The sequence below is a fragment of the Herpailurus yagouaroundi genome, unplaced genomic scaffold, assembly GCF_014898765.1.
Source record: "Herpailurus yagouaroundi ecotype Mexico unplaced genomic scaffold, PumYag 483, whole genome shotgun sequence".
NCBI lineage: Eukaryota > Metazoa > Chordata > Mammalia > Carnivora > Felidae > Herpailurus > Herpailurus yagouaroundi.
This window is the reverse complement of record NW_024412700.1, coordinates 1,550,045-1,562,684: the sequence shown is the minus strand read 5'-3', so window position 1 is coordinate 1,562,684 and position 12,640 is coordinate 1,550,045. Positions and strand designations below refer to the sequence as shown.

Genomic DNA, 12,640 nt, shown 5'->3' with positions numbered 1-12,640 from the left:
GCTTAACCGACTGCGCCATCAGGCTCGCACTCACTTTTTGCTTTTTAAATGAATGTAACCTGTCCTATTTTCCCCCTAATTCCTCGCATGTCCCTGCCTTCCTGCAGCCTGATTCCTTGTCCTTGCTGCACTCCTGGAGCACCCTTCTGTCTGTCTTGCAACTGTCTGGTTTTGAAGTTTGGTTCATAATGTGACGTTTATATTAAACGTGCTTTTGCAAACTACACCTTTACTGCTGTCAGGTGATTGTCCAGGACCAATTCAGCGACCTGTTCCTGAACTCCCCTCTGCCATTTTTTTACTTTTAGAACTTTTGTGCCGCATTTACTAGGATTTAGAACTGTTTCGTTTTCTTGAAACCTTTTGTGCTCTGTGTCATTCTCCTCCTAATTTTTCTATTAACTTTGTTTTATATGTCTTCATGCCAACTCCTCTAACCGTGGATGTATCCCAGTAATTGGGTTTTTGGCCTCTTTTCTTTTGGTTCACTCTCATCTACAAGGAGAGAGAGCTTTTTGTTCTCTGTGTCTCTGTGGCTTCCTCAGATTAGTATGTCAGCCTCTTATTACTGTCTTAAATCTTAAATCCTACTGGTTGTAAGACCTTTTTATTTTGTGACACCTAGTGAACGTAGCATTTTGAAAGCTGAATTCTGTTAGGATATTTATGCGATTGCGTGAATTAAAAACCCTGCTTTGCTTATGTGGGTGCTTCCAGGCCTGTCTCTGAGAAGAACCTGTAAATCGCTACTTTGGCCTTGCTCTTGCCTTCTGAATAAGTGAAGGAGGCTGAGTGGCAGCCGTGCCTGGGCCAGGGACAGTCGGCAGGAGGCTGGACTAGCACTGGACGCTCTGTTCCTGTTCTTGCTTGTCTCCTGTGTTCGTCTCTTGTGTCGAGTCTTGGGCCTGGGCCTTTACACCTGCCGGGTTCTGGTGACCAGTGTCTCCCTACCAGACTTGCTTCCTTTCCAAATGCCATCTTCCAAGGTTGACATTTGGGCCTTTAACCCTCACCAGATCGGGACTTCCATTTTCATTTTTTAGGTGTCTCTCAAGAAGTTCTCCAAAAGAAAGTAATGTGATAAAATGCATTTAAAAGGTACTGTGTTTTCTGCCGGAGATAGAATAGACAAGTCCCAACCTTAAAGTAGCGTACAGGAAATACGGTGACGTAAATAGTCAAAACTTAGATAGCGTGATAACCGTGGTGATGGAGGGTTATAAAGTTCGCTTTCTTACCTCACAGAATTGCTGTTAGGATCAAACGAAATATCACGAATTGTCCCTTTTTATCTGTGAAGTGCGGCAGAAAGGTGGGTGGCCGGCGGGCGGCCTCTTCCACCTTCTCTTCTGGGGAAAGGACAAGGGAAGGTTCAGCGCAGTCTGGTGCTTGGTTTCCCCACCATGTTTCTCTGTGGTTCGTTGTATCCTACAAGCCGTTTCGGGTGAATCTTGCTTAACTGTGTTCTCGACGTTCCTTCGCTACCGTTGAGATCTGTTCCGTGTTAATGTTTCGTCTAGTGGCTGTAGTCTGTTCTCTGTCTGTAATGTAGGGCAGTAAAAAGCTTTATTTGGGAGTAAGGGCAGGATTTCAGCTTAGCTCCTAAGTCATATAGTAGGAGAGAGTATTGAATAGGATTTTAGTCACTGTGTTAACATTCAGCAAGAGCATTGGTGAACGATTGTTGTTGTGAAAATAGTTGTGTTCCTTGAGTCTGGAATCTTGGCAGGGTGGATGGGTGAGGAGGAATCTTTTTAATTTAAATTTTGAATTGCAAGTTGCATGTAAGTTTATAGTACAAACTGGCTGAAGTTTTATGCTACCTTAAATATGGTATACTGGTAACATGCTAGATTTTTTTACACACTTTTTGTGAATGTTCCAATTTACAATAGTTGGTAGTAATAATAGGAAATAAAGTAACCAGATTCTCAGACTGTGTAGTTTGCTTGGGGCTTAAGAATCTACTTTTTATTTATTTTTTATTTTTTTTAATGTTTATTCATCTGTGAGAGACAGAGATAGAGCATGAGCGGGTGAGGGGCAGAGAGCGAGGGAGACCAGAATCCAAAGCAGGCTCCAGGTTCTGCTTAAAGATTGAGCCACCCAGGCACCTCTGACTACACTTTAAGCTTTTTTTTTTTTTTAATGTTTATTTATTTTTGACAGAAAGAGACAGAGCATGAGCAGGGGAGGGGCAGAGAGAGAGGGAGACACAGAATCCAAAGCAGACTCCAGGCTCTGAGCCATCAGCACAGAGCCCGATGCGGGGCTGGAACTCACAAACCGCGAGATCATGACCGAAGCCCAAGTCGGACGCTTAACCGACTGAGCCACCCAGATGCCCCGGGAATCTACATTTTTAACACAGTGTTTCCAATTATGTGGTTCAACCGTAAATTACACGGAAACAAACTAGCCAGAATTGGAAGGCCATTGTTCAGAGTGGATTTCGAAAAGCCCTGGAGGGCAGGACCGTTTCCCTGAGTGTTTAATTTCCTCACTGAAAGAGAGTTATTGGAACCTATATAGAAAAGGATTTGGAATTTTTAAAGTCCAGAGTGGTTTACTTAATTCAGAATGCTAGGAAAATAATTTACAGTGCAGATGTCATGCCAGCCGATACCGTTTCAAGAAATTCACGTGGCAAAGAATAACTGATGGCATTTGGGAATGTGGAGGGGCGTTTTCAGTTGAGGGAGGCTATTTAGGCCTGAGGGCCGTGGACCCTTCTAGCTCCACATGCACAGAACCGCACGCGGGAACTGTTCTCCCGTGACGCCGGGACTGTTCCAGCTGCACGTTGACCTGATGGAGACTCAGTGTCCTCACATCACAAGTGGTATGGAGGCAGGCCCCGCGTAGTCGGTGTGGGCTCCGTATTGTCCTCAGGGCCCTGGGCACCTCCTGTCCTCCTGCCTGCCGAGCTCGGGGTATCCCCTTCACCCTCACTGCCTCGCCTCCAGCGGAGGGAGCAGCAGGGCAGAGGTGGCAGGCACCTGCACGAGCCAAGCGGAGCTTAGGAACCCAACAGAAATCTACTCGGGTCTCAGCGGCCACAACCGCGATACCTGCTGACCCCTTTGCCGGCGATGCTGAGAAAAGTCGTTTCTAAATTGGGCATGCTGCCTTTCTCCGCCCCGTAAACCGAGGTTTTATGCTTACAGGAGAGGAGCCCACGGATATTGGGTAATCAGCTACCGGAAATGGCGTGTGCCGTAGTGATCAATAGATTTTTGAAAGACCCCAGGTCTGTGGCACTTTATCCTTCACTCCATGGTGTCACCAATTCCAGGGCGCGTGAATGGGGACCCATGCCCAGGAGGTCTCCTTCGGCGCCCGTCAGCCTTGTCTTTCTGGTTTTCACGTTTCCTTGATGCTAATTAATAGCCAGCTGCTTTCTCAGAGGCGAAATGTAATGATTAATTTCCTTACTGATGTGTGTTTGCTCATATGGATCCATTTGGGCACGTGGATTTAGATTTTCTTTCACATTCCGGCAAACGTCTTTTTAAACATTGGTGCAGGGGCGCCTGGGTGGCGCAGTCGGTTAAGCGTCCGACTTCAGCCAGGTCACGATCTCGCGGTCCGTGAGTTCGAGCCCCGCGTTGGGCTCTGGGCTGATGGCTCAGAGCCTGGAGCCTGTTTCCGATTCTGTGTCTCCCTCTCTCTCTGCCCCTCCCCCGTTCATGCTCTGTCTCTCTCTGTCCCAAAAATAAACGTTGAAACAAAAAAAAAAATAAAATAAAAATTAAAAAAAAATAAAATAAAAATAAAATAAACATTGGTGCAGATTTTCATCTTGTAGCCTTTTGTGCTGCTGCCTTTTTTTTTTTGACTGGCGTTTTTAAATTTTACACAGGTGACATTCTTGAATTTCATGGTCCAGAGGGAACCGGAAAAACAGAAATGCTTTATCACTTGACAGCGCGGTGTGTGCTTCCAAAATCGGAAGGCGGGCTGGAAGTAGAAGTCTTGTTTATTGATACAGATTATCGCTTTGACATGCTCCGGCTCGTTACGATTCTGGAGCGCAGACTGTCCGGCGGGTCCGGCGAGTCTGGCGGGTCTGAAGACGCTGTGAAGCGGTGCCTCGGAAGGCTCTTTGTGGTCAGCTGTGGCAGCAGCACGCACCTGCTCCTCACCCTGCACTCCCTAGAAAGCACCATCTGTGGCCACCCTTCCCTGTGCCTTCTGATCTTGGATAGCCTGTCCGCCTTTTACTGGATAGACCGCGCCAACGGAGGGGAGAGCGTTAACTCCCAGGAGTCCGCTCTGAAGAAGTGTTCTCAGTTCTTAGAGAAACTTGCACACGAGTATCGCTTAGTTGTTTTTGCAACCACACAAAGCCTAATGCAGAAAGCCTCCGCCTGGACCGAAGGGCCTTCCTCGGCCGAAGCGGACTACAGGCCCTATCTCTGTAAGGCGTGGCAGCGGGTGGTAAAGCACAGACTGTTTTTCTCCAGACCAGAGGATTTGAAAACCAGCAACCGGTTTTCTTTAGTTTCACATAATTTAAAAAGTAACAGTTTTAAAAAGCATGTTTTTATTATTGGAGAAAGTGGCATTGAGTTTTGTTGATACGTATCACAAAATGGTGTTTTCCGGGATATTATACAAAATTGAAAAAGTCTTAATGGGCTAAAATGATTTGATTATAAGGTATAAAACTCTGGGAGAATTAAATATAAATGTTTCTATACAGAATGGATTTTTTTGTTCCAGAATAGATTTCTTTCTTTTCTTTTTTTAATGCTTTATTTACTTATTTTGAGAGAGAGAGAGAGAGAGAGAGAGGAGAGGAGAGGGAGAATCCCAAGCAGGCTCTGCACCATCAGCATGGAGCCCTACTCAGGGCTCGGTCCCACGACCGTGAGATCATGACCTGAGACAAAACCAAAAGTCGGGTGCTCAACCGACTGAGCCACCCAGGTGCCCCCAGAATGGATTTCTTAAACTAGTACGGTAAAACCTTACACTATTCCGTTCTTAGGTTGTTGAAGAAAAATCAAGTGTATATTAAACTTGTTTTAAAACTAAATAAGTAGTCTACACATTGCAGCCTAAATAAAATGAACTTCCATACCTTTGTGTCAATACTTTCTGGAACTTAGTTAAGTACTTAATTTGTTTAGGAAGGTTTAACTGCATTTCTGTTTTCTCCTACGTAACTCCTTTAGGAAGCTGTGACTTTGGAAAATGTTTCTGTAGAGCTTCTATTTCTGCAAAGGGGATGGGGGCAAGGAGCCACAGGAGCCTGCACACCTGCCCGTCACACCAACAACTGGAAAGTCAGAGCGTTTTCATCTGACTTAGACTGAGTCCAAGATGGAGTGGCATTCTGCTTGGGTTTTTATATAATTTTTAAAAATTTTATTCCCTAAGCTTTATTTATTTATTTTGAGAGAGAGCGAGAGTGTGTCCCAAGCAGGCTCCACCCTGTCAGCGCAGAGTCTGACTCGGGGCTCCACCCCAGGAACGGTGAGACCATGACCTGAGCCGAAATCAAGAGTCGGATGCACAGATGACTGACTGAGCCACGTAGGCGCCCCTGTCTAGTTTTTTAACTACAGGAAATAATCTACCCATTCAAGGAATTCTGTGTAAAGGTGGTTTTGAAATGTTCATCTCCTCCTTGTTAAGAGATTGACAAATGCTAAGATGATTTTAGAGCTGTGTGTTACGAGTATGTTCTTACCCATTTAGGATAGTCTAGCTATTTCCAGCGGAGAGCTGGACAGGGCTGTCTATACTTTGATCAAGCAATGGCCAGAATGGGGCCAGAATGGGGGGCCTGCGTCTCAGGGGTACACAGTGTATTGTGGAGAGGAAGAAAATCTTAGAACCTCTACTTCTGCAGTTTAAGCTAAGAAAAGATTAAGTTATATCAATGGTTGATACTCAGACTCATCGGTCTGTATGTCAGGTTGTCTGTCGTAAACGTCTCTGAGGAATCCTGTGGGAAGAGTGGGGAAGAATTGACAGTGGTGTTTTTGTGTGTGTATTCATTTAGGTGTTACCTCCTTAGTTAGAAACTAAGTGTGAATTAACTTACCTAACAAAGATTCTTTTTAAGGGTTTAAAAAGAACCTTGCAAAGAAGCAGATTAGAGTGCTCATTCTTCCTAATAGGGGTGGCAGACATTAGCATACGCTGCCTGAGCCCTGCCCATGTGCCCGGGCTTCCGATGGTGTACCTGCACTTTCCGGAACCCAAGGGGCTCTGGAGGTGTCTCCTGGCTACCAGAGCCTGCTGGGCTGCGTGCGGGCTGGACCGGGCAGTCCTGAACCAGTGCACGCCCAACTTCCTTGGCCTTCAGCTGAGAGCACACGAAGGCTTTCTGAGAGTGGCCCCAGCAGGATTGGTTCCCAGTTGCCTACAGCAGCCATCCGTGCGTGCTTCCCTGGCACTGCACTCTCATGGGGCCTCCTGGGATGGTCTCCCTAATCAACGACAAATCCTGGTCCGGGAGCTACTTCTATTGTGGGTCGAGGGGAAACCAAGCCGTCAGCAGACAATAAAAAGTTGTCAGACCGACAGCACGTCTAGGCCCAGTATTTGCTCTCCAGCCACACGGTGAAATTTAAAGCGATGGCAGTCTAATTGGTAATCTGCTTAATTACACTGGGCCCCATTCCTGCCATTCACACCCCCACACCCATACGCCTGCAATATTATTTGACCACTAATGAACTTCCAAACGTTTTAAAATACGACATATTTGATCCCTAGTTTCATCCTTTTTCACTTCATATTTTTGTGTTTTTTATTACAAGCAACACATGTTACGCGTAAGTAATTTATAAATATTGGCATGTTGGAGGAATATGCTTACTTTTCCCTCAGATAAGTGTGTGATCAGTAGGATTGAAGATCTCTTGCTCTACAGTACTTCTCTTTTTAGCTGTTAGGAAAAGATAGCAAAGTTCTGTTACCTTCCCTGTCAAGCTCTGGGTGTATGCGTTACATGCATATACAAAAAACTTAGCAATTCTTAGCAGAATTCTATCCTTAGAATATGATAGTTTCCATTTCTCCTTTATATAAATGAAGTATTAACTTAATGGACTGTTATTCACAGATTTATAACTTATTCTTCAGGAACATGATTAAAAAATAATGAACTTTTATATTAACTTAAATTATCAATTATATATTAATGTGTCAGACCAAAGACTTAGTTATCTTAAAAAGATTTGTTATCTGACATGTTGGAAGGAATTAAGAACCCTGGTTAATAAAAAATTCTTTTAAACTAAAAGTTATACCAATGGGATTTCTTGAACAGTACAGAAAATTTAATACTTATAAAAAGAATGAGGCTGACAGGGGAAGAAGGTACACAGATAGCAGATACTGGGGTGCTGGTCAGAACCAGAAGAATAATGGGAGTGAAGGGTGACAAATCCTAGAGTATTTATTCCATTTGCCGGTAAAAACAAGGGTGAGCTTCTCAGGACCTTTGTGAGACTCCAGTAAAAGAAAACTGCATATGAAAGGTATTGCAGACTTTCCTCTGATAAATGCTACACAAAATTAAGGTAGTGTTTACCTTCACGCTTCCCTTGTGTAAGGTTTTCAGCTTTCGGGTATTAAATGTTGTATTATTAATACCATTCCAAAACATTTTAGGCAGACTACTCTGCTGTATGGATTATCCAAGAATGAAGTGAAATAGACACTTTCAGATGTAAAACAAAAACTGAGAATTTACCACTACACTAAAGGAATTCACCAAAGGAATTAAAAAAAAATTTTTTTTAACATTTATTTATTTTTGAGAGACTGAGAGACACAGAATGTGAGCAGGGGAGGGATAGAGAGAGAGGGAGACACAGAATCTGAAGCAGGCTCCGGGCTCTGAGCTGTCAGCACGGAGCCTGACTTGGGGCTCGAATTCACGAACCACGAGATCATGACTTGAACCAAAGTCGGGCGCTTTACCGACTTAGTCACCCACCTGCCCCCTAAAGGAATTTCTAAAAGATAAACTTTAAGGAAGGGAAATATTATCACAGGTCTGAGATGTAAAGAGTAACAGCAGAGAAAATAGCAAGCACTTGAGCAAATCTAAATAAATGCTGATAGGGGCGCCTGGGTGGCACAGTCGGTCGAGCGTCCGACTTCAGCCAGGTCACGATCTCGCAGTCCGTGAGTTCGAGCCCCGCGTCGGGCTCTGGGCTGATGGCTCGGAGCCTGGAGCCTGTTTCCGATTCTGTGTCTCCCTCTCTCTCTGCCCCTCCCCCGTTCATGCTCTGTCTCTCTCTGTCCCAAAAATAAATAAACGTTGAAAAAAAAATTTAAATAAATACTGATAGTGTAAACAATGTCATTTGTGGGGGGAAGGGAACTTTGTAAAGTCAAATGTCGGGGTTTCCTGTTTAGTGTAATGCATGTAAAGTAGGTAATTGAAATTGTATCAGTCTAAATACCTGGTATTATTTTATGTTTTGAGGATTTTTTTTTCTTTTTTTCTTTTTTTTCAAGGGTGAGAGCTTGAGCAGGGGAGGGGCACAGGGAGAGAATCCCAAGCAGTCTCCAGGCCCAGTGTGGAGCTCCATGCAAGGTTCATTTGCACCGTGAGATCATGACCTGAGCTGAAACTAAGACTTTCACACTCAACGGACTGAGCCACCCAGGAGCCCCTAAGGGATTTTTTTTTCAACTTAAGTTAAATTCACATTGTGTCCCTCAACTAATTACCTTTTATGAAAACGGGACACTCCTGCAGATCCTACTGACCTTCAAAAGATAAGTTATTAGGAATTATTTCATGCTCAAGCTTTTTGAAAAGTGGTAAAATGGGCAAATTAGTAGAAAAATACAGCTTATTAAAGTCTGCATAAGGAGACATTTAATTTATTTTTTTTTAATTTTTTTTTTTCAACGTTTATTTATTTTTGGGACAGAGAGAGACAGAGCATGAACGGGGGAGGGGCAGAGAGAGAGGGAGACACAGAATCGGAAACAGGCTCCAGGCTCTGAGCCATCAGCCCAGAGCCCGACGCGGGGCTCGAACTCCCGGACCGTGAGATCGTGACCTGGCTGAAGTCGGACGCCTAACCGACTGCGCCACCCAGGCGCCCCTAAGGAGACATTTTAAAAGTCTCAAGAGTCTATCACTATTAAACAATTGGATCAGAAATTTAAGATGTAAGGAAACTCCAGGCTTTGATAGTTTCTCCAATGAGTTTTATCAAGCATTTGAAGGAAGAATGGTGTCAATTTTCTTTGAACTCTTACAGAGAATAATAGAAAAAAGAGGGTCAGATTCCAGTTCATTTAATCAGGCTACCAACACTTTGATGCAAAACTGGGCAGAGACGTATGAGAGGGAAATTACAAGCCCTTCTTACTGATGGACATATATGCAAAAATACTGAACACAATCAACAATCCAATGAGATATAAATAGGATACTACATGACCAAGTTGGATTTATCCCAAGAACACAAGATGGGTTTAGCATTTGAAAATCAATATAATTCACCATACAAACTGGATTAAAGGGAAAAAATAAGATCATATCAAACAATGTAGAAGTATTTGATAGGATTCAGTATCTTCATGATAATAAATCAATGTCAATTTCACACAGATATAAAAAATAGTCTATCAGTAGACACAGAAAAACTTTTAACGTATCTTTTCATCATATTGATACCATAGAAGATAATTTTCCTTGAGCTGATAAAGGTGTCTACAAGAAATCCCACAGTAAACATTACTAATAGTGAAATAAAAGCATTCCCTTTAAAATCAACAAAACAAGGGGCTCAGTCAGCTTGATTACGGCTCAGGTCATGATCTCACGGGGTTCCTGAGTTCGAGCCCCAAGTCAGGCTCTGTGCTGACAGCATAGAGCCTGCTTGGGATTTTCTCTCTGTCGTCTCTCGGACCCGCCCCTGCTCACACTTGCATGCTGTCTCTCCGTCAAAAACAAACATTAAAAAATGTTTAAAATCTGTCACATGTATTCAACATTGCACTGAAAGTGTCAGCACAGTAAGGCAAGGAAAATGAATAAAAGACCTAAGAAACAAAACTCACAAGATGGTACAATTGTACAACATGGAAACTTAAAATCGTCTATAAACCTATTAGCAAATTTGCTAAAGGATCAACATTTAAATTTTTCTAAATACCAGCAGAATTAGAAAAATAGAGTTTAAAAAATATACAATTTCAACCATAACTAGAAATATGAGATTCCTAGAAATCTCACAAAAATCTGCAAGACACTGGGTAAAATTATAATGCTGTATTGAAAGATTTTTGGTGGGTGCCTGGGTGGCTGCGTCGAGCATCCAACTCTTGATTTTAGCTTAGGTCATGATCCTTGGGTTGTGGGATCGAGTCTCACATCAGGCTCCTTGCTGGCCATGGAGCCCGATTAAGGTTCTCTTCCCGTCTCTCTGCCCCTCTCTTCCGCTCACACACTCTCTCTGTCTCTCTCTAAAGTAAAAAGTAAAAATAAATTTTTTAAAAAAGTGTTTTTTGTTTTTAAATTGGTTCTTTCTTTGCTACTGAACAACATTATTTATTTATTTATTTTTTATTTAAGAGAGTGCACACATGTGCTCATTATGGGGAGGGGTGCGGGGGGGCACAGAGGATCTTAAGTAGACTCCTTGCCTGACACGGGGCTCCATCCTACAACCCTGGGGTCATGACTGGAGCTGAAACCAAGAGTTGGAATCTCAACCGACTGAGCCACCCAGGTGCCCCAGAAGAACCTTTAAAGAAAACCTAAATAAATGGGGAGAGTGTGTTCATAGATTGAGAGACTGAGTAATTTACAGATGTCAGTTCTGCAATGGATAAATCCATCCAGCGTTATTTCTGTCAAAATCCCCAACAAAGTATTTGGTTTTGTTTTCATTTTGGAATTTGGCAATCTGATTCTTAAATTTAACACAGCAAGGCGTCAAAAATAGCCAAGACCCTCAGATCAGGTCTTCCGGGAGGCAAGAGGCCGAGATGTGGTTGGAAGTGTAAAATGTGGAAGAGGAGAGGCCTCCAGGTGGAGATGCAGGTCTGACAGGTGAGCAGAGGAAGAGGATGGGCAGAATGAACCTCAGACCGGCAGCACAGCTCCGAGAACGTCTTGGCCCGACCGACGCGTAGCTCCGGTGCAGAGTCCCACGTCAGGCAGAAACGGCCCCGCCGTGGCTACTTGCCTTGGAAGAGCATGATCTCAGCTCAAATGCTGCTGCAGACCCAGAAGGTGCTTTAGCTGAGGCTGTCAGCTCACTCTGGCATATCCCCTCTCCAAGGGAGGTCTGAGCGGTCACTTCTGAGACTGTGTTCTCAAAGAAGACAGAGGTAGCAAGATTTACCCTATTGTACGGAAAGATGTTAAATAACTAAAGTAATCATACTTTAAAGTTTATTTATTTGGAGAGAGAGAGAGAGAGAGAGAGAGAGAGAGAGAGAGTCTGAAGCAGGCTCCACACGGTCAGCACAGAGCCCGATGTGGGGCTTGAACTCCCGAACTGTGAGATCATGACCTGAGCTGAAGTCAACAATTGGACACTAACTGACTGAGCCACTCAGGCGCTTCTGTAGCTAAAGTAATTAAAGTTGTGTACGAGGATAAACAAGTAAACCAGAAAGAGCTCGGGAGCAAATCCACCCCTCTGTAGAGTTTGACAAATGTCAAAAGTAGCAAACCATTGTGGAAAAAATAGACTGGTCAAGTTGTAGCAAGAATAGATGATACACATGGGGAAAAAAAGCTGGATCCTTATATAAAATTTGAAAAAAATTCATTCCAATGATTAAAGACGTAAATGTAAAGGCAAAAAATTAAAAACCAGAGGAGACTATATATGGGAATATATTTGTGATATTGTACAGAAGTACTTCACACATAAAAACTAATTGTAAAGGAGATAAATTGACATTGACTTTCAATTTTTCTCTGACAAAAGATAAAGTGAAAAGCTACAAACAGTATATTTGCAGTTCATGTGAGCACACTCAATATCCAAAACAAATTATATACACACGCATATGAATATACATATATACATGTATATATTTTTTCTATTCATTAGCTTTTTTTTTTTTTTTAAGTTTTTGTTTTTGTTTTTGAGAGAGAATCCCAAGCAGGCTCTGTGCTTTCAGAGCAGAGCTGGATGTGGGGCCCAGTCTCGTGAACTGTGAAACCATGACTCAAGCTGAAATCAAGAGTCAGACACTTAACTGACTGAGCCACCCAGGTGCCCCAATAATTTAACTTTTCTCATTCATTTTATGTACATAACACTGTGTGAACATATGATATATACACAAAGCAATGAGGAAAAATTAACGAATAGGAAAATGGGCAAAACTTTGGAGGCATTTCATAGAAGAAACAGGAGTGACCAAAAAACATAAAATGAGGTTCAATCTCCTTAGTAATTTGAAACACAAATTAAGAACTCAGTGAGATGTCATTTCGTACATAGTTGGAGGGCAGAAACTTAAAGGCCGACAGTGCCACGCAGTGATGGCGTGGTGCAGTTCAGTGCTGGTGAAGATGTGGAATCCTGGTGGTACAGCCCTTGGGAACCGACTTACCATTATTTTTACCAAGTTAAGCACACACACCCCATTGCTCTGGTATATGTCCTGGAGAAGTTGTGGTTTCTGT

The 12,640-nt window shown here is 43.1% G+C and overlaps 1 protein-coding gene across 3 annotated transcripts in view; it reads left to right on the top strand.

The window, feature by feature from the left end:
• XRCC2 (X-ray repair cross complementing 2) overlaps positions 1 to 12,640 on the top strand; it is a 154,703-nt gene that overhangs the window by 21,099 nt on the left and 120,964 nt on the right. Inside the window, exon 3 of one of the 3 annotated variants that reach the window (XM_040464566.1) lies at positions 3,863 to 4,712. The exons of the other annotated variants lie outside the window; for them this stretch is intronic. Within the exon in view, the coding sequence (XP_040320500.1) occupies positions 3,863 to 4,581 (719 nt within the window). The 3' untranslated portion in view covers positions 4,582 to 4,712. Of the gene's footprint in view, positions 1 to 3,862; positions 4,713 to 12,640 lie in introns of those variants that run through there. 3 annotated transcript variants of the gene reach the window in all.